The following is a 19,886-nucleotide window of genomic DNA, read 5'->3' on the forward strand; positions in this document are numbered from 1 at the left end:
GCCCCTAAAGGTGAGGTACAAAGTATCACACATGAGGAGGTATGTTATACTCCAAAAGAACTGTGTGAGTTTTCCAATTTATATAGACAGAAATCAGGGGAATATGTGTGGCAATGGATTTTAAGAGTGTGGGATAATGGTGGGAGGAATATAAGGCTGGATCAGGCTGAATTTATTGATATGGGCCCACTAAGCAGAGATTCTGCATTCAGTGTTATAGATCGAGCGGTTAGAAAAGGTGTTAACAGCTTGTTTGGGTGGTTGGTTGAAACATGGATCAAAAGGTAACCAACATTACCTGAGGTTGAAATGCCAGAACTGCCCTGGTATAATGTAGATGAGGGGATCCAGAGGCTTAGAGAGATTGGAATGTTAGAGTGGATTTATCATGCAAAGCCTGCTCTTACACCCCAGGAATGTCCAGAGGATACACCTTTTACCAGAACAGTGAGAAATAAGTTTGTGAGATTAGCACCATCATCCCTAAAGAGCTCTGTGGTTGCACTTCTCTGTAGGTCAGATATTACTGTAGGAACTGCTGTCACTGAGCTGGAATCCTTAAACACAATGGGGATGACAGGATCCTGAGTTGGCTGAAGCCAGGTGGCAGCACTTAATCACCAAAGACAGGGTTGACGCGGCTATTATAATAGACAACAAACTCAAAGGAGGCATCAAAATTATATGACACGCAGAGATTTGTGGCCTTGGCTAGTAAATCATGGGGTGCCTAGAAATACAATAGAAGGGCAGTCTACTAAATTCTTGTTGGAGCTGTATAAACAAAAGAGTTCTAGGTCAAGGGAACAGAAGTCTAACCTGAATTACAAAAACACAGAGTCACGGCCCCTTAATCAATTTCCAGACTTGAAACAGTTTACAGACCCTGAGCCCCTTGAATGAAGGGGAGGCCAGGTCCCTATGGGGGAGAAACCTGTTACACTGCCACAAATTTATACTGTTAATCTTCCTCTAAGTCTTCCCCAAGGAGACCGACGGCCTTTTACCGGGTAACTGTGCATTGGGGAAAAGGAAATGATCAGATATTTCGGGGATTATTAGACACTGGTTCAGAAGTGACATTATTTCCAGGGGACCCAAAACGTCACTCTGGGCCACCAGTCAGAGTAGGGGCTTATGGAGGCCAGGTGATCAATGGTGTTTTAGCTCAGGTCCGTCTCACAGTGGGTCCAGTGGGCCCCCGGACCCATCCTGTAGTTATTTCCCCAGTTCCGGAATGTATAATTGGCATAGACATACTGAGCAACTGGCAGAATCCCCACGTTGGTTCTCTAACTCGTGCAGTGAGGGCTATTATGGTGGGAAAGGCCAAGTGGAAGCCACTATAACTGCCCCTACCAAGCAAAATAGTAAATCAGAAGCAATACCGTATTCCTGGAGGGATTGCAGAGATTACTGCCACTCTTAAGGACTTGAAAGATGCAGGGGTGGTGATTCCCACCACATCCCTGTTCAGCTCTCCTATTTGGCCTGTGCAGAAAACAGATGGGTCTTGGAGAATGACAGTGGATTATCGTAAACTCAACCAGGTGGTAACTCCAACTGCAGCTGCTGTTCCAGATGTAGTATCATTGCTTGAGCAAATCAATACACCCCCTGGTACCTGGTATGCAGCTATTGATCTGGCAAATGCTTTTTTCTCAATAGCTATTAGTAAGGACCACCAGAAACAGTTTGCTTTCAGCTGGCAAGGTCAGCAGTATACTTGCACTGTCCTACCTGAGGGGTCTATCAACTCTCCAGCCCTATGTCATAATCTTGTTCACAGAGACCTTGATCGTTTCTGCCTCCCACAAGACATCACACTGGTCCATTATATTGATGATATCATGTTGATTGGACCTAGTGAGCAAGAAGTAGCAACTACTCTAGATTTACTGGTAAGGCATTTGTGTGTCAGAGGATGGGAGATAAATCCAACAAAAATACAGGGGCCTTCCACCTCAGTAAAATTTCTAGGTGTCCAGTGGTGTGGGGCATGTCGAGATATCCCTTCTAAGGTGAAGGATAAATTGCTGCATCTGGCCCCTCCCACGACCAAAAAAGAGGCACAACGCCTAGTTGGTCTTTTTGGATTTTGGCGACAACATATTCCTCGTTTGGGTGTGCTACTCCAGCCCATTTATCGAGTGACCAGAAAAGCTGCTAATTTTGAGTGGGGCCCTGAACAAGAGGAGGCTCTGCGACAGGTCCAGGCTGCTGCACAAGCTACTCTGCCACTTGGGCCATATGATCCAGCAGATCCAGTGGAGCTGAAAGTGTCAGTGGCAAATAGAGATGCTGTCTGGAGCCTTTGGCAGGCCCCTATAGGAGAATCACAATGCTGACCCTTAGGATTTTGGAGCAAAGCCTTACCATCTGCTGCAGATAACTACTATCCTTTTGATAAACAGCTTTTGGCCTGCTACTGGGCCTTAGTAGAGAATGAACGCTTAACCATGGGCCACCAAGTTACCATGAGACCTGAGTTGCCTATCATGAGTTGGGTGTTGTCTGACCCACCAAGCCATAAAGTTGGGCGTGCACAGCAGCACTCTGTTGTAAAATGTAAATGGTATATACGAGATAGAGCCAGAGCAGGTCCTGAAGGCACAAGTAAGTTACATGAAGAAGTGGCACAAATGCCCATGGTTTCCACTCCTGCCACATTACCTTCTCTTTCCCAGACCAGAGCTATGGCCTCTTGGGGAGTTCCTTACAGTGAATTGACTGAGGAAGAGAAAACTCGGGCCTGATTTACAGATGGTTCAGCACGATATGCAGGTACCACCCGAAAGTGGACAGCCGCAGCATTACAACCCCTTTCTGGGGTGTCCTTGAAGGACAGTGGTGAGGGGAAATCCTCCCAGTGGGCAGAACTTCGAGCAGTGTACCTGGTTGTTCATCTTGCTTGGAAGGAAAACTGGCCAGAGGTGCGTTTGTATACTGACTCATGGGCTGTTGCTAATGGTTTGGCTGGATGGTCAGGGACTTGGAAAGACCATAATTGGAAAATTGGTGACAAAGAGGTCTGGGGAAGAAGTATGTGGATAGACCTTTCTGAGTGGGCTAAAAACATGAAGATATTTGTGTCCCATGTGAACGCACACCAGAGGGTGACTTCAGCAGAGGAAGATTTTAATAATCAAGTGGATAAGATGACCCGTTGTGGATACCAGTCAGCCTCTTTCCACAGCAACTCCTGTCATTGCCCAATGGGCTCATGAACTAAGTGGTCATGGTGGTAGGGATGGAGGTTATGCATGGGCTCAGCAACATAGACTTCCACTCACCAAGGCTGACCTGGCTACAGCCACTACTGAGTGCCCAATCTGCCAGCAGCAGAGACCCACACTCAGCCCCTGATATGGCACCATTTCCTGAGGTGACCAGCCAGCTACATGGTTGATTACATTGGACCACTCCCTTCATGGAAGGGGCAGCGATTTGTTCTAACTGGAATAGACACATACTCTGGATATGGGTTTGCTTTCCCTGCATGCAATGTTTCTGCCAAAACTACCATCCGTGGGCTTACAGAATGCCTTATCCATCATCATGGTATTCCACATAGCATTGCTTCGGATCAAGGAACACACTTCACAGCAAATGAAGTGCGGGAAGGGGCACATGCTCATGGAATTCTCTGGTCTTACCATGTTCCCCATCATCCAGAAGCAGCTGGATTGATAGAACGGTGGAATGGCCTTTTGAAAACTCAATTACGGTGCCAACTAGGTGGCAAAAACTTGAGAGGCTGGGGTAATGTTCTCCAGGAAGCTGTGTATGCTCTGAATCAGCGTCGGCTGTATGGTGCTGTTTCTCCCATAGCCAGGATCCATGGGTCCAGGAACCAAGGGGTGGAAATGGGTATGGTGCCACTCACTATTACCCCTAGTGATCCACTAGGAAAATTTTTGCTTCCTGTCCCTGCTACCCTGAGTTCTACTGGTCTACAGGTTTTAGTTCCAAAATGGGGTGTGCTTCCTCCAGGAGAAACAACAGTGATACCACTGAACTGGAAGTTAAGATTGCCACCTGGTCACTTTGGGCTACTTATGCCTCTGGATCAACACACCAAGAAGGGGATTACATTAATGTCTGGGGTAATTGACCCTGACTATCAGAAGGAAGTAGGACTGCAACTACATAATGGAGGTTAAGAAGAGTTTTCTTGGAATACAGGAGATCCCCTGGGGCGTCTATTAGTACTACCATGCCCTGTGATTAAAATCAATGGAAAACTGCAACAACACAATCCAGGCAGGACTACTAATGGCTCTGAAACTTCAGGAATGAAGGTTTGGGTCACCCCACCAGGCAAAGAACCACGGCCAGCTGAAGTGCTTGCTGAGGGGAAAGGGAACATGGAATGGGTAGTGGAAGAAGGTAGTGATAAATATGAACTTCGACCACGTGATCAGTTACAGAAACGAGGACTGTAATGCTGTTTTGTTCATGTTATACTATTTAAGTTGTAAGATATCAAGTTTAAGAATGAATGTTGCCCAAGGATTTGCACGCTATTCTGGAGAGATTTAATGTGTTTCCAGTTATATGCAGGACAGTTGAGTATTGTCAGGTAAAAGAAAAAAAATGTGTGCTTATTTGTTTTCATTTGGAAATTAAGTATGGTCTAAGGTGATATATATATATATATATTGGTACCAAGTTGTCAAGGGGTGGACTGTCATGGTTAGGGACAGGTGTCAACTTGGCCAAGTTGTGGTACCTGTTTATCTGATTGGGCAAGCGCTGGCCTGTCTGTTGCAATGAGGACATTTCATAGGATTAGGTCATGATCATGTCAGCTACATCCACAGCTGATTCCATTTGTAATCAGCCAAAGGGGAGTGTCTTCTGCAATTAGTGATGTTAAATGTAATCATGGGAAGCCTTTTAAGGAGGACTCAGAGGAGACAGGTTCCATTCCTGCTTTGGCTGGTGAGCCTCTCCTGTGGAGTTCATCCAGGCCATCCATCGGAGTCATCGGCTTCACAGCCTGCCCTGTGGATTTTGGACTCTACGTTCCTACGGTCACGTGAGATACTTTCATAAATTTTATATTTGCAAGTGTTCCCTGTTGATTCTGTTTCTCTAGAGAACCCTAACTAATACAGTCAGGTTTATGGATTCTCTTAATTTATCCTTCTTCCTTCACCCAGGTTACCAAGTAACCGGAGTGTTTATGAAAAACTGGGATTCATTGGATGAGCAGGGAGTTTGCACTGCTGACAAAGACTGTGAAGATGCTTACAAAGTTTGTAAAATTTTAGACCTCCCTTTTCATCAGGTGTCCTATGTGAAGGAGTATTGGAATGAAGTGTTCAGGTGAGTGCAGTTTACAGAATTTTCAAGGGCTTCCTTATCCATGTGAATCCTTTTGAATGGAAGGATTGCCCTGGTTAACCAGGCTGACATCCCATCCAGGCTGTCCAGAGCTGTTGGGAAGAACTAAAGACCAAGTCAGGGAGGTCTCTGCCACCCCAGGGACCTCCAGATTATAGGTAAGCCTGGATCCCAGAGTACCCCTGTACTCTCTTATGTCTGTTTTGCCCCCGTCCTAAAATGTACTTAATGCCCTGTTGAGCCTTGTGATGTTTCTGCTGCTGAATTGGGGTAGGGAAGCTAAGACTGGGTTCTCTCCTGGAAGATGGCACAACGTGTAGATTGATGTGCATGGACGATGCAGGACAGTGACTGTGGGGGAAGGGGAGTGGGATACGAGAAAAAGTTACGTGATCCACTCCCTAACAACAAGTACCATTAAGTGCTTACTATGTACTAGACACTGTGTTACATTCTGGGAACATAACGGTGGTGGTGGTGGCTAACATGTAGGGACTGCTGCCTTGGTTACGTTAAAAGTGCTTCAGGTTTAGAGGTGGGGGAATTTGTGGGAGTGTGGTCAGGGAGGCTTCATAGAAAAGGTAGATTTTGAACTGGCTGTGAAGGAGGGGATGGAAATAGCAAAAGGTAGCAAACAGGGCAGCCAGAGCAGAGGTTAGGAGGAGAAATGCCTGTCATTTATTTCGGGAATGTTGAAAAATTTGGCTGAAGCTTGGTTCTTGCAGAGGAGGATACTTCAGGCTAGATGCCGAAGCTTGACTGGTCTGTGTGCTTTGAGTGGCCACTGAAGATGTCAAGGTGGCAGTGGCCCCTGCAGAGGAGTGGGCTGTGCTTGGGTGAATGGGCTTTAGAGTTAGGAAAGCCTTGGATTCAATCCTGATTTTACCACTTATTTGTGTGACCTTGGGCAATTTCTAATCTTCAGTTTTGTCATCTTTAAAATGGGGATAATGCTAACGCCTCATGTTCTTACAGGATTGTAAGAATGGAATAAAATTTTATATGAAATTCTTAGCACAGTGTATTCAGTAAATATAGTTATTTTTGTTATTAAAAGGATGAATCTGTCAGCCAAGTGTAGGATGAATTGTGGGAGAAGGCTGGTGGCAGAAAATCTAAAGAAATGCTGCTGGTGGAGATTTGGAAGAACGTGGGGAGTATAGCAGAGAAGGCTGGCTGGACAGGTCGCTAGGGGACAGGCCCGTTGGGCTCCTGGGAAAGCTTGTTAGGCTAAAGCACACTTGCTGAACCTGGATCTGGGATGGGCCCTGGATGCATTTTAACAGGCCCATCACTTAATTCAGATGAGAACAGTTCCTCAGGTTTCATTTGGGAAAGTGTGGTGGGCCTCCAAGGGAGCAAGAAAAAGGGGAAACAGTGATGGCCTCAAAATCAAATCTGGATGGGTTGGGGCAGCTGATTTGGGGGATTGGTGTTGAGTGTTGTAGGGTTTGGGGTGATTGCAAGACATCCAGGTGCATTTAAGCTTTACCCTCTATTGCTAAACTCTGACAGCATGTGAGAGTGGATGGTAAACTCACCCTGAGGCCATACAGGTGGTGTGACTTATCACTAGTACTGCAGCAAGTTAGAAACAAATTACTGTATTTGTATTGTATTCTTCTTTCTTATTTTTTCTGTATTCTTCTTTCTTATTTTTTCTTCATGGCCCTGGACTTGGATTCTGCCTGTCAGGGACTGAAAGGAGATGGCCCCACTGGAGAAGTAAACTCCCGTTTGCTGGGCTGCCTCTGGGCTTGAGCCAGTAGGCCTCCATTCTAACCTGGCCTGCCTTGCCCTAGCCTCTGGAGGTAGTCATAGTTGTGCTCATGGAGCTCCCTATTCTGAGCATTCGCCACTCTGGCCATGTTCCCTAGCTTAGAAATTTCTTCCAAGTTCTTTCCTTCAAGACCCACTTGGCCTTCAGACCTCATGGTCCAAACGTTCTTACTTAATATTCCCCTCACAAAATGCAGGAATTACTTCTCTTCCTTCACTAAATGTGCTGTGCCCACCTCCTATTGTCTTTGCTACTGCCAACTGATACTTTTTCCTTTATGTTGCTCATAACATACATACAGTTTATGAAAATGATTAACTTATTTCATAAACTAGTATAAATGTTAAGTCTCTTGTGGCATTTAGTCAATATTTGTTATGTAGAAAAGGTCTATTGGGACAGTGGCCATACACAGAGAAAGACAGAAGTTGTTTACTGTTTATTGGACCTCTGTGTGTACTACTTCTAACAGCTTAAAAAAGTGGAAAGTATTGTTAAGGATATGGAGCAACAGGAGTTTTTATACTTCCCTAGGGTGAATGATAATGGTAGAACCACTTAGGAAAACAGTTTGGTAATTACCTACTAAAGTTGAAGATATACACATAAATGCAGATTTTTGATTTGTCTTCATAGTACCACTTTTTTTTTTAATTGACAAATCTTCACATATATACAGTCCATACATGGTATATGTACAGACAGTGGCACACAATATCATCACATAGTTGTGTTGATCACCATTATTAATATCACTCTTTTATTCAGTATTTTTTTTTTGTGGCTCTATTGATCAAGGGAAAGCTTTAGATTGAATTTAAAAAATCACAAATACCAGAAATACATCCACTTTTAAGTTCTTGAAATAAAACATCCTAACCCTTCTAAAGTGAATAAGACTTTGAAGTTCTTGCTAAATTTTGCTAGTGTAGTTTCAGCTTTCTCCCTTGTCCAATCAGCTGTTAGAGCAGAAATCTACTTGCTTAGGAATCTCTAACCCACTCTCAGCACCCAGTGACCTGGTGGTCTTTAGAAGCAAGTGCGGTCCAAGACAAAAGATTTTTGCCCTAATTATTGGTCACTGTGTTCCAAGGCTGAGATTGCAGAATAACTAATAGTGCCCCAGAGTGTCAGTCTTGATTATTTTATTCTACTTTGCCCCAGACTTATTCTCTTCCTCATCTAAGCCTTCCTGTGTGGGAGAATTCAGGAAACACGAGGTTAGTGAATCACTCACTTCCCGTTTTTTATTTATTTTTAAGCTTTTTTTTTTTACATTGTGAAAAATAACATATATATTAAAAAAACAATAAATTTCCAAGTACATTTTAACAAATAGTTATACAACAGATTTTAAGTTTTGGTGTGGGTTATGGTTCCACAATTTTTCATTTTTTCTTCTAGCTGCTCCAAGACACTGGAAACCAAAAAAAAAATCAATATATTGATTCAGCAGTCATATTCATTTGTTAAATCCTACCTTCTGTATTATACTTTCTTTTTTTTTCTCTTTTGTGAAAAATGATGTATGCAAAAGGCAATAAATTTCAAAGTACATTGTAACAATTAGTTGTAGAACAGATTTCAGAGTTTGGTATGTGTTGCAATTTCACAATTTCAGGTTTTTATTTCTAGCTGCTCTAAGGTACTGGAGACTAAAAGAAATATCAGTATACTGATTCAGCACTCATACTCATTTGTTAAACCCAGTCTTCTCTGTATAACTCCACTATCATCTTTGATTTTTCTATCCCACTCTTTAGGGGTATTTGGGCTGTGGCCATTCTAACTTTTTCATGTTGGAAAGGGCTGCCGATGATATGAGATAGGGAGATGAAACTAGCCGATGTTCTGAAGAGGCTGGCCCCTCTGCATTTCAGGACTTATCTGGTCCAGAAATACATCTGGAGGGTTATAGGTTTCTAGAAAGTTACCCTAGTACATGAAATCTTTGTAGAATCTTATATATTGCCCTAGGTATTCTTTAGGATTGGTAGGAATAATTTTGGTTCGGGTTGGTAAGTTATGATAGTAGCAATGTCTAATTGAAGCTTTTGTAAGAGAGATCTCTAGAGTAGCTTCTCGGCTCTATTTGAACTCTCTCAGCCACTGATACCTTATTTGTTATACTTCCTTTCCCCTTTTTGGTCAGGATGGCATTATTGATCCCATGGTGCCAGGGCTAGGCTCATCCCTGAGGGTCATCTCCCAGACCACCAGGGAGACTTTCATCTCTAGTTGTCCTGCCCCACATAGTGGGAAGGGCAATGGTTTCACTTGCAGAGTTGGGCTTAGAGAGGGGGGCCACATCTGGGCAACAAAAGAGGTCTTCCAGAGGTGACTCTTAGGCATAACTATAGGTATGCTAAGCTTTTCTGCTACACAACCCCTTTTTCACTCCCATCCTGACACACATTGCCCTGTGAGCCTTTGGGGAGACGGAGTGGCCACTGGTAACAACTAATACTAACAGTAGTTTTGGTTTGCTAAAGCTGCTGAAATGCAATAGACCAGAAATGGACTGGCTTTAAACAATGGGTATTTATTAGCTTACAAATTTACTAGTTTTAAGGCTGTGAAAATGTCCAAATTTAGGCATCAGCAGGAGGATACCTACTTCTGAAGAAAGGCCACCAGCATCTGGGACACTTTTGCCACATGGGAAGACACATGGCTGGCATCTGCTGGTCGTTTTCTCTGAGCTCTCAGCTTTTCCTATCCTTTATCCTCTCATAAAGGACTACAGTAAAAGGATTAAGATCCATCTTGTATGGGGTGGGTCACATTTCAGTTGAAATAACCTAGCCAAAAGGTCCCACCCACAACAGGCCTGCACCCAAAAGAATGGATTAAAAGAACCTGGCCTTTTCTGGGGTCCATAACAGCTTCAAGCACAAGCAGCTAATAATACCTTGTTTATTATTTACCCAGGTTTATTAGTTATCATAGATTACATGGAAAATGCAGCTGGCTATAAAAAGATGTTTGATGAAAATATTTACTGAAACCCTCCTGTTTTGTAGAAAGAGAATTATAGCTTCATTATTACAAGGAGAAACTCTAAACAAGTAATTTAATCAATTTATGTTTTGAGGAATGTTTCACACTTAGAAATGAAATCTTTTTCTTTTTTATTTCAGTGATTTTTTAAGTGAGTATGAAAAAGGGAGGACTCCAAATCCTGATATAGTTTGCAACAAACGTATCAAATTCAAATGTTTTTTTCATTATGCTGTGGATAATCTTGGTAAGTAATTTGGATTATTTTCATTTATGTTTTTAAAATTATGGTTTTTCAGATTTTCAGAGATAGAGGCCAAAACCTTGTAAACAATTTCATCTATCGGAAGGAGAGGAAGCAGTGAGACTTACTGTATTCTGTATTTTATTTGAGTAAGAAAGAACTTGTAGTGATGTGCAAATGAAAGGCCCTTTCAGAGGAGGGCATGGCTGCTTGGCCCTGAACCTCCTAGGTGTAGGGACATGTGCACTCACGTTCAGGAAACTGGCTTCCAGCCACGGTGAGGAAAGGTGTGTCTGATGGCTGAAGTGATGATGGCCCAGGAGGAGCAGGAGAGCCTTGAATGAGATTCTGATATTGAATTCTTAGTAACTTTAAATGAGATAGCAACAACAACAAAAAGGGCATTAAAAAAACAAAAGCTGATTAATCTGTAAATATGCTTGGAAGGATAGAATTTTGGGAAACTGATAAAGACAACATAAAGATCTTTTCAAGACCTGGATAGAGCAAGAGCAACACCAGATGGACAGGCGCATGCTTGGAGAGTACCAGGCAGCAAAAACAGGGGTCTGCTCTTTCTTTTTGGCTTTGTACCACTTCACAAGAAGGTCCCTTAATCCAGGAGCCAAAGCGGTGCTGAGAGAGCATGGCAGCCCACAAGGAAACAACAAGAGAACAGCATTTAGTCTTTCAGATGAACTTGTCTCTAGCCTAATTTGCGGGACCTTGTGTATAACCTGGGTGATCCTACATGGGTCCCTGTTACAGCATCTTCTATCCCCCTTGCCCTCTTCCCACCCATTTTGCTCTCTGAAGATTACAGTGGGCAGTCAAGTTGTAACAGACAATAGACAAAAAGGAGTAGAGATCAGTAGAAATCCCTACTGAGGTCACTGGAGCCCTAATTCTGGGCTCAGGAAACTCAGCATTCTGCCATCTATTTTTCTCATCCTATTGAGACCTTTTCTCTTTCTTCCAAGGATGGGTTTCTGCTTTGTCCCAAGGAACGTCTATTGTCTGTGCCTTGATTCTGAATCCTGGGTCTCTATTTTGCATTTCTGTACTTGAAGCCTCTTAGTGGCCTGTTCTAGAAGCCCTTATGGTCAGGACACTGCTACCTTGTTACAACTTGACTGCCCACTGTAATCTTCAGACTTCATCTGTTCCCAGATTTCTTCTTTGTACATTCCCTCTACCTACTGGGGCATCCCTACTCCTTTTTGTTGACCCTTCCTGATTTCTGAATTGCTTTCTTCGACTACCTCTTGGTTTCTGTTGCTGTATACACACACACACACACACATACACATACATATATTATTGTTTTATTTCTTTTTTTCTTTGTTTCTGTATTTTGTGAATTCCAGGTCCTTCATTCTGTCCCCTGCATTTGAGGGCACTATAGGGAGTTTCTGAAGTTCCAAATACTGGCCTCTCAGTTTGCTCTGTTCCATAGCCCTGCCATATATGGCCATATGTCCCAAGGCATACAGTCACTGTAGTGTTGTAAGATGATTCTCAGTTCTGTCCTGTCCGTACTTTTAGTAAAGAATTCAGTGCAGACAAAGAAGGTTTGCAGATCTGATTTGTAAATGACGTAAAGCTGAGATGCTGATGAAAAGTTGGTTCATGGAATTTGGTAGGCAAAAAATACTTATTAAGTGTACTTTGAAAATCATTACTCTTTTTTCTTTTCTTTGTATGTATGTTACATTTAACAGTAAAAAACGTTTAAAAATGCTTATAAAAACAACAAAAAACCAAATTAAATCTTGACAAATTTGAATGTTGGTCTAACACCAAAAACATAGTTGAGATAAATACAATTTGCTAATTCATATCAGTAATTAATTCTCCTGTACAACATTGGAAAGACCTGGCTTGTTGGCCAGTTGTGTTGACCTCACGCTAACCATAAGCCAGTAGTGTGGTCTGGTTGTCTAAGCTCTTGGGGACTTACCATCTTGATGGATAGATGAAGGCAGGGGATAGTCTGGCCATGGTCAACCTTGGCTAACCCACATTTGGTGACATACATGAGTTCAGTTTGTTCCAGAGGAGTGACAGATTCATGGAGCGTGGATTGATTTTGAAGATGTCTGGAAATGTGCCATCTGATGAACTGTTGAGTTCACCTTGGGGGTTGTAATTTAAGCAGCCTTCAAGTGTATGAATTAACATTGCATTCTTTGTGTGTGACATCAGTGGGCAGAATTAGGATTGGCAAGAGAAAGATTTTGCTAAGTGCAGAGACACAAACAGAGCTCTTCAGAAACGGAATGTGTGCCTTTGGAGAGTCTAATCTCCCTGTCACCAGCACTTTTCAGAGAGTCCTTAGGTAACCATTTGTTGGGAATGCTTTGGAAGAAATTTCTGCAGTGAGTTGTCCTAGGTTTGAATGAATTGATTGAACAGTACAACACAGACTAAACATAAATGAAACCTAAACTTCAGGTATCTTAGAGCTTTTCAAAGAAGAATCCTATTCTTTTAGCAGTAAAAGTGATGGGTCTTTAAATAAATAAATTTAAAGTAGGGTTTTAATTTTCTAATAAAAAATCATGCAAGATATAATAATGTACTCCTAAATGTACTTTTTCAGGTAATGTACATGTACAACATTGATTTTTTTCTCTGTCTTTTGTTTTATACTGAGCTACTTTGGTTGGTTAAGGTACTGAATAAATTCTGTCATATCTTCCAGGAAGAAGTGAATTGCAATATTGAATAAAGGAAATTTTCAGACAATGAAATGGTTATTATGACAATACATGCCTTCACAGGTGCTTTCACTTTTTTACATAATGTGGAAAGAAGAAATTGAACATGTTTGGTGGTTCTTCAATATGATAAAATAATACATTTTTATTAATGAAAATTTAAACCTGTAAAACAGTGAAAAGAGGAGGAAAATATCTATAGTTTCTAAATCTATAATTTCACTTCCCAGAATCAAAGGAATTGACCTGAGATTTTCCCTTTGTCTTTTTTCCTGTGCATTAAAAATATGAAGTGGTAATTATTCTAGTTTGCTAGCTGCTGGAATGCAATATACCAGAAACAGAATGGCTTTTAAAAGGGGAAATTTAATGTGAAATTGTCCACATTAAAGCGAGTCAATAAAAAAATGTTCAAATTAAAGCACTGACAGGAGGTTACCTTCACTCAAGAAAGGCTGATGTTGTTCAGGGTTTCTGTCTCAACTAGAAAGGCACATGGCAAACATGGCGATGTCTGCTGCCTTTCCTCTCCAGGCTTCTTGTTTCATGAAGCTCCCCCAGGGATGTTTTCCTTCTTTATCTCCAAAGGTCTCTGGCTGCATGGGCTCTTGTGGTTCTCATGGCTCTGAAGCTTTTTCCAAAATGTCTCCTTTTTTTAAAGGATTGCAGTAAACTATCAAGCCCTACCTGGAATGGGTGGAGTCACATCTTCCTTTAATCAAAAGTTAATACCCACAATTGGGCGTGCCACATCTCTATGGAGATAATCTAATCAAGTCTCTAACCTACAATGCTGAATAGGGATTAAAAGAAGCAGCTGCCGCCACAAGATGGATAAGGATTAAAACATGGCTTTTCTAGGGTACATAATCCTGTCAAACTGGCACATTACTATATATACTTTACCCCCTTACTAAGCAATGCTATAAGCATTTTCCATGTCATTAAAACTTTTTGACAAGTATCAATTGTGAAGACATTGTAATTTACTCAGATTCTCCTGATTTTAACCATTTTCATTATTTTCAATTTTTCCTTAGCATAAAAAACATTGAAATGAGCTTTTTATACTTAAATCTTTGTGTGCATTTCTGATTATTTCCTTAAACTGGAATGAATGATTGCATAGATAATAACCTTTGAAAGGCTCTTAAAGATGCAGTATAACTTTGCAGCAGTGTTATTTCAATTTAAATGAAGAATTAAAGGCTGTGCTACTTGTTTAGCAGAATTTGAAGTGTACCTCTATTTCCAGGAATTTAGGTATTTGAGAGTGAGGAGACTGTCTAGTGTGAGGCTTTGTCCCAGACCCTCCTCTCGGCACCCCACTCACCCACCCGAGGCCTCTGAAAGCGAGTAGTCAAAGCTCTGATCCTTGTGTTTCTCAAAATCTCACAGGAGCAGATGCCATCGCCACAGGTCACTATGCAAGAACTTCCCTGGAAGATGAAGAAGTCTTTCAGCAAAAGCACATCAAGAGGCCAGAAGGGCTTTTCAGAAATCGATTTGAAGTTAGAAATGGTAAGTTAGAATGGTGTCCAGGTCAGAGCCAAATTATTTGTGAACAAAGTTATTATTTTTAAAAAACAACAGTGAGTTGTTACCTGAGCATACTTGCTATCCTTTTCTGGGTGTGTTCTAAACTGGCCCATTTGTTTTGGTTTTGCATGTGAAAAGTACAGTTAGCAAGAGGGCCATTTCCCTGCTGAGGCCTTGTGATTAGCCTCAAGAAGCAAGTTGGGTGCAAGAGCAGGGGCTGGTGGAAAATTGGGTCAGTGATTCATTGTCCAGTTCTAGACTACGTGTTGGTGATTTGAAGATTCAAATAATATTTGAGGAAATGTGAACAGTAACATTTGCAGTACTGCTGGTTCAGCCAGAGCCTCGCTACATGACATCAGGTCTTAGAGCTGTGAGATTCAGGGATACTTTGGATGGCAGGAGTGATAAGACCTGATATTTTTAGCACAGGCCTAGTGCCAGGCTTTGTAACTCTGTTTGCCAAGATGATATATGTTTATCAGTTTGTAAAGTTCAGAGCAGTTTCCCCTTATATAAAAAAATGTAAATATCAAACAAGGAACTGAAAATCTGGCCTGTCCTTTGTGTGCATTTATGTGTTAAAAAAAAAAATGACACCGACCTCACAGTCACTTAGCAGTACTGAATCCCAGAGTTGTCTTGAGCCCTACTCTTGGTCTCCTCTTCCCACTCTGGAGAATCAGTCTCTGAGAGTGCAAGGGGTGCTTTCCATGTATACATTTCATTTTAGTCCTCATAGCCATCTTAAAAGATACAGTCTCATCCCCTTTTTTTAGACAAGGAAGCTGAGGATTGGTTTAAGTCATTTGTCCTGGATACCACAGGGGTAAACCCGGACTTGAGTCAGTGCTGTTGTCTCCACAGTGTGTTCTTTGTGCTGTACCAGTCCACAGCTGTGCTTTTCACTCTGGTCCCCAAGCCCTGCATGAGGACATTAGGGTCATGTAGTGGTACACCTTGTCAGGAAGGCTGAGTATACCAGTGATTGCTCGGCTGCCCTCTTTTCCCTCTCCTCCACCCCCTCCCTTTCTTCTTTCTAGAAAAGCTTATGTGCTCACAGAAGAGGGCTCTCAGATAACTGATGACTTCAGTCCCACAAGGATAGCACTTCTTTGCCACTGTTGCTGCAGTTTCTGAACGGCTGGGCCTTGAGCCAGGCATCCAGGTGCCCGTGCTGCATATGCCTCAGTGGGTCTCTGAGGGTCTGACCTGGGGACAAAGAACAGGTTGACCTGGCTCCCCTCTCAGTTCTTCTACAGATGCTGTTTGCATAGTCCTGGGCATTACTCACCTAGGAAACATCTCCATTTCAGGAAGATGCAGTGGCATTCACCTAGTAAATATGGATTTAAAGTGTCTGAAGAGATGGAAGGTTTATTTCCATGTGGAGTAGACATGCCTGTTTAACTCCTAGAAAATGCTTTTCCTTACAGAACAGTCTGAACATTTGGTATAGGTCACAAGTATTCTGAAACTTTTCTGATAGCACTGGTATACTTTATATTTTGTAAATTTTATGTGCTGTTAGTTTCATACCACCACAATGTCTTTGCTGTCAGTGGATTTTTAGGCACGCTGAGGCCCATTTTATTCTTAGTTGCCTTGGAGCCAGGGCCTCACCCAGACCTGGGCCTTTGGGGGCTGCACAGAGAGTCTTCTAGTTTGCAAGCTGCCAGAAGGTGGTATACCAGACGGCTTTTAAAAAGGGGAATTTATTATGTTGCAAGTTTACATGTTCTAGTACTAAAAATGTCTAAATTAAAGCAAGGCCATAGAAGTGTCCAATCTAAGGCATCCAAGAAAAGATACCTTGGGTAAGAAGGCCAGTGACACTCAGGGTTTCTCTCTCAACTAGTAAGGCACGTGATGCACATGGCAACGTCTGCTAGCTTTTTCTCCAGGCTTCTTGTTTAATGACGCTCCCCTGGGGGCATTTTCCTTCTTCATCTCTAAAGGTCTCTGGCTGTGTGGGTTCTTGTGGCTCTGAAGCTTTTTCCAAAATGGTTCCCTCTTAAAGGCTCTGGTAAGCAACCCCATCTTGAATGGGTGAGGACACATCCCATGGCAACCATCTAATCAAATGTTACCTACAATCCACAATTGGGGTCACATCTCCATGGACACAATCAAAAACCTCCCACCCAACAATATTGAATGAGGATTAAAGAACTTGGCTTTTCTGGGGTACACAACAGATTGAAATCAGCAAAGAGTGTGGAGAAAGTATGGGTTCAAGGCTAGCTTTCCCCCACAGCTGGCCTCAAATGCCCTGGCCTTGTGACCAGGTGCATTTCCTCACCTTTAAAAGCAATGCTACCATGTGGCCTGGTGGAGTCCATATGAGAACTGAGGAGTCAGGTGTACAAAGTTCCCAGCATAAGCAGGCCCTCCCTAGATGTTCATTCCTTCCTATCCCCTTTCTTTATGACAGTTTAGGATTGTGACTTCCTTTTTAAAATCATTGACTTTGTTTTGAAACAACCCAGGACTAAAAATATGTACATGGTTTTTATAGCCTCCTACTGTCCTGTTTGACTGGACTTTATTTTGAAGCAAAAAGTAGTAATTGGCAAATGTGTCTGCCCACCTGGTGACCTGGTTCACTGAATTCTCTCTTTGATTTTTCAAATGGTTTTATTGTTTTGTACATGAAAAATACTGGAATAGAAATTAGGAGATTGGCTTCAGTTTCCAGCTCTGTTATTTTATACCTGGACCATTTTGAGCAAATCACTAACTATCTGTGCTTCAGTTTCTGGTTTCCCAATCTGTAAACTGGGGATAATTCTACCTCGTGGCTAGTGTGAGGGATGGAAAGCATTCACTACACACAGAGCATGCTACCATCCATGTCACGTGCACATGTGTTGTTTAAACCTGTCCCTTACGTAGCATGCTGTGTGTGTAACTTGCTGACGTGTCTCTGAGCACTAGATAAATATTAGAAATGTTGAAAGAAGCTGAAGTTCTGATGTTATGCTGTAGCTTCCTTCCCATTGGCCATTGAACTCCAGATTGAGAGCCAAGTTCCAGTATGAAAATTGTCTAACAAGCCACACAAATTGTTGTGCCCGAGCCTGGCTCTGGAGTAGAGATGGAGATGTTCCTTCTCCCCGGAACCAGGGATTGCTCCCTCTGCAGCTATGCCTGGAGGCCTGAAAATGGCTCTTCTCGGAGAAGCTGCCGTGGGGCATGCGGTGGATATCAACTTGGACTCTGAACAAAGCCATTTTTACCAAGAAAGAAAATGTGTTCATGCAGTCCTACCAAAGGAGTGTAGATTTTACCCCGTTGTCCATACTGGGAGAACTAAGAGAGTCCTTGAAGAAGACCTGGCGTGAATACATTCTATAATTATCTGTTAGAAAAAACATTGTTGACACCATGTTAACTGAATTTTCTATAAGTTATTCTCTTATTTTCTCATTTGAGTACATTTGTTTTAGGACTATTTTTACTTCAGGACACATTTTCATAAAATTTTTTTATATTAGAAAATATCTTCATAATATTTGGAAAGAATTTCCTTTTTTTTTTTTAAATAGGTAAATTAGGGATGAGAAGTTTTCCTTATTAATCACCGTGGTTGTTTATTTTCCTAGTAGTCTGCTTTTATGTCTTAATGTTTCTTCCTGAGAGACCAGGCCATCTAAGTAGAGATGAACATCACTCAAGGCACAGCATCATTGTTTTAATTCCTGCAACATCTTTTGTTCTTTACTCTTGGCAGCAGTAAAACTTCTCCAGGCAGCTGACAGCTTTAAAGACCAGACCTTCTTTCTCAGCCAGGTTTCCCAGGAAGCCCTGAGAAGAACCATCTTCCCTCTGGGGGGATTAACGAAAGACTTTGTAAAGAAAATAGCTGCTGAGAATAGACTTCATCATGTGCTCCAGAAAAAAGAGGTAGGATTGAAACCATTTGCTTTTGATTAATGACTGGTTTGCACTTGCTGCCTCCAGCGTGTAGGGTGGTTATGAATGCATTTCCCCTCCCCTCAAACATCAGAGGTCGTAATGGAGGAGCTTTTTGAATCAAGCTGTAGAAAGCAGCTGGGACATGACTCTTTCCTCCTCCCCTCTCTCTGACGTCTCTGAGGCAAGCAGTTCTCTGGCAGCCTCGGGGGCTCCTTGGGGTTCTCTTGGGCCAGCCTGCCAGGTGAGAGTGGGGCAGTGTTGGGCAGGCACCATGACTCCTGATGTGTCTGCATTGACGCCATCCCCTCTACCTGTTCATCAGCTTGTGTGCAGTCCCTCTCCATGCCAGGCACCTAGCTGCTGGGCTCTGAGGATCAGTGAAGAACAAATAGCTTCCTTTTGGCCTTCTGGGGGTAGTTAATGGGGACAGACATAATGTATGTCATGGTAAACTGAGAACATGTCTAAGAAGCATAGGATCCTGTGAGAGAGAACCATGGTGGGCTCTGATTTAGACTGCAGGATAAAGAGACCTAGAAAGGCCTCTGAGGAGATTATATTTAGCTTCAGGTCCAAAGAATGAATTTGTTGTAATGTCACATAGAGGGTTGGGAGAAAAAGGTTCACTTAGAGGAAAGAGCATCTGCAAAGGCCCTGAGGAACAGAAGAACCTGGTGCATTAGAGGAATTAAGGTAAAACCTTATTAATAGAGAATGAGGGTAGTATTGGGTGAGCCAGTGAGTTCAGCACACTTGGTGTGCTCTGTCTGATCAGGCCATCTTGGGCGTTGTAGCTTTTGCTGTAGCCACTACTTCCTGTCAGTCCCCCGGAAATGGACATGACTAGGCCTTTTATGAGCAATGGTTGTCCCTGAAGAAGACATTTATGCACCTGTCCATCTACCCACTCAGCCATCCGTCATCTCTTTATCAGTTCACCTGTTCTTTTCCAGGGGGTGAGGGAGCTATGTGGCAGGAGCCCAGATTCCGGCCCTTAAATAGCATGCTTTAAACCTGGCCAGGTCTGTTTGTGGGTGTGACTGGTGCCTTGGGTGGCTCTCTGTCCCGGAAGTGGGTGAGGCTTAGAGCAGGTGGTGAGGGCTGGGCAGCCTTGGCCACCCCTCAGGGTTCGCAGGATGGAGTGTAGCGTAGACCTACGTGCCCGGGATGCTCCCACCTGCAGCTGTGCTCATGGCCTGCCTTCCTTTCATTGCAGAGCATGGGGATCTGTTTCGTTGGTAAAAGAAATTTTGAAAAGTTCATTCTTCAGGTGAGTGTTCATTGATCAGAAGGATGGAGCCATTGTTTCTGTTCCGTTTCTGGGTCTCCTTACTAA

General features: G+C 42.6%; 1 protein-coding gene across 3 annotated transcripts in view; it reads left to right on the forward strand.

Moving 5' to 3' along the window:
- TRMU (tRNA mitochondrial 2-thiouridylase) overlaps nucleotides 1-19,886 on the forward strand; it is a 28,159-nt gene that overhangs the window by 3,996 nt on the left and 4,277 nt on the right. Inside the window, exons 2-6 of one of the 3 annotated variants that reach the window (XM_077169189.1) lie at nucleotides 5,166-5,331; nucleotides 10,270-10,376; nucleotides 14,492-14,614; nucleotides 18,366-18,538; nucleotides 19,767-19,820. In XM_077169189.1, coding sequence (XP_077025304.1) covers nucleotides 5,166-5,331; nucleotides 10,270-10,376; nucleotides 14,492-14,614; nucleotides 18,366-18,538; nucleotides 19,767-19,820 — 623 coding nt within the window. Of the gene's footprint in view, nucleotides 1-5,165; nucleotides 5,332-10,264; nucleotides 10,377-13,077; nucleotides 13,157-14,491; nucleotides 14,615-18,365; nucleotides 18,539-19,766; nucleotides 19,821-19,886 lie in introns of those variants that run through there. The other 2 variants (XM_077169190.1, XM_077169191.1) reach the window with 2 other exon arrangements.

This window comes from Tamandua tetradactyla, chromosome 7 (assembly GCF_023851605.1).
Source record: "Tamandua tetradactyla isolate mTamTet1 chromosome 7, mTamTet1.pri, whole genome shotgun sequence".
Classification (NCBI taxonomy): domain Eukaryota; kingdom Metazoa; phylum Chordata; class Mammalia; order Pilosa; family Myrmecophagidae; genus Tamandua; species Tamandua tetradactyla.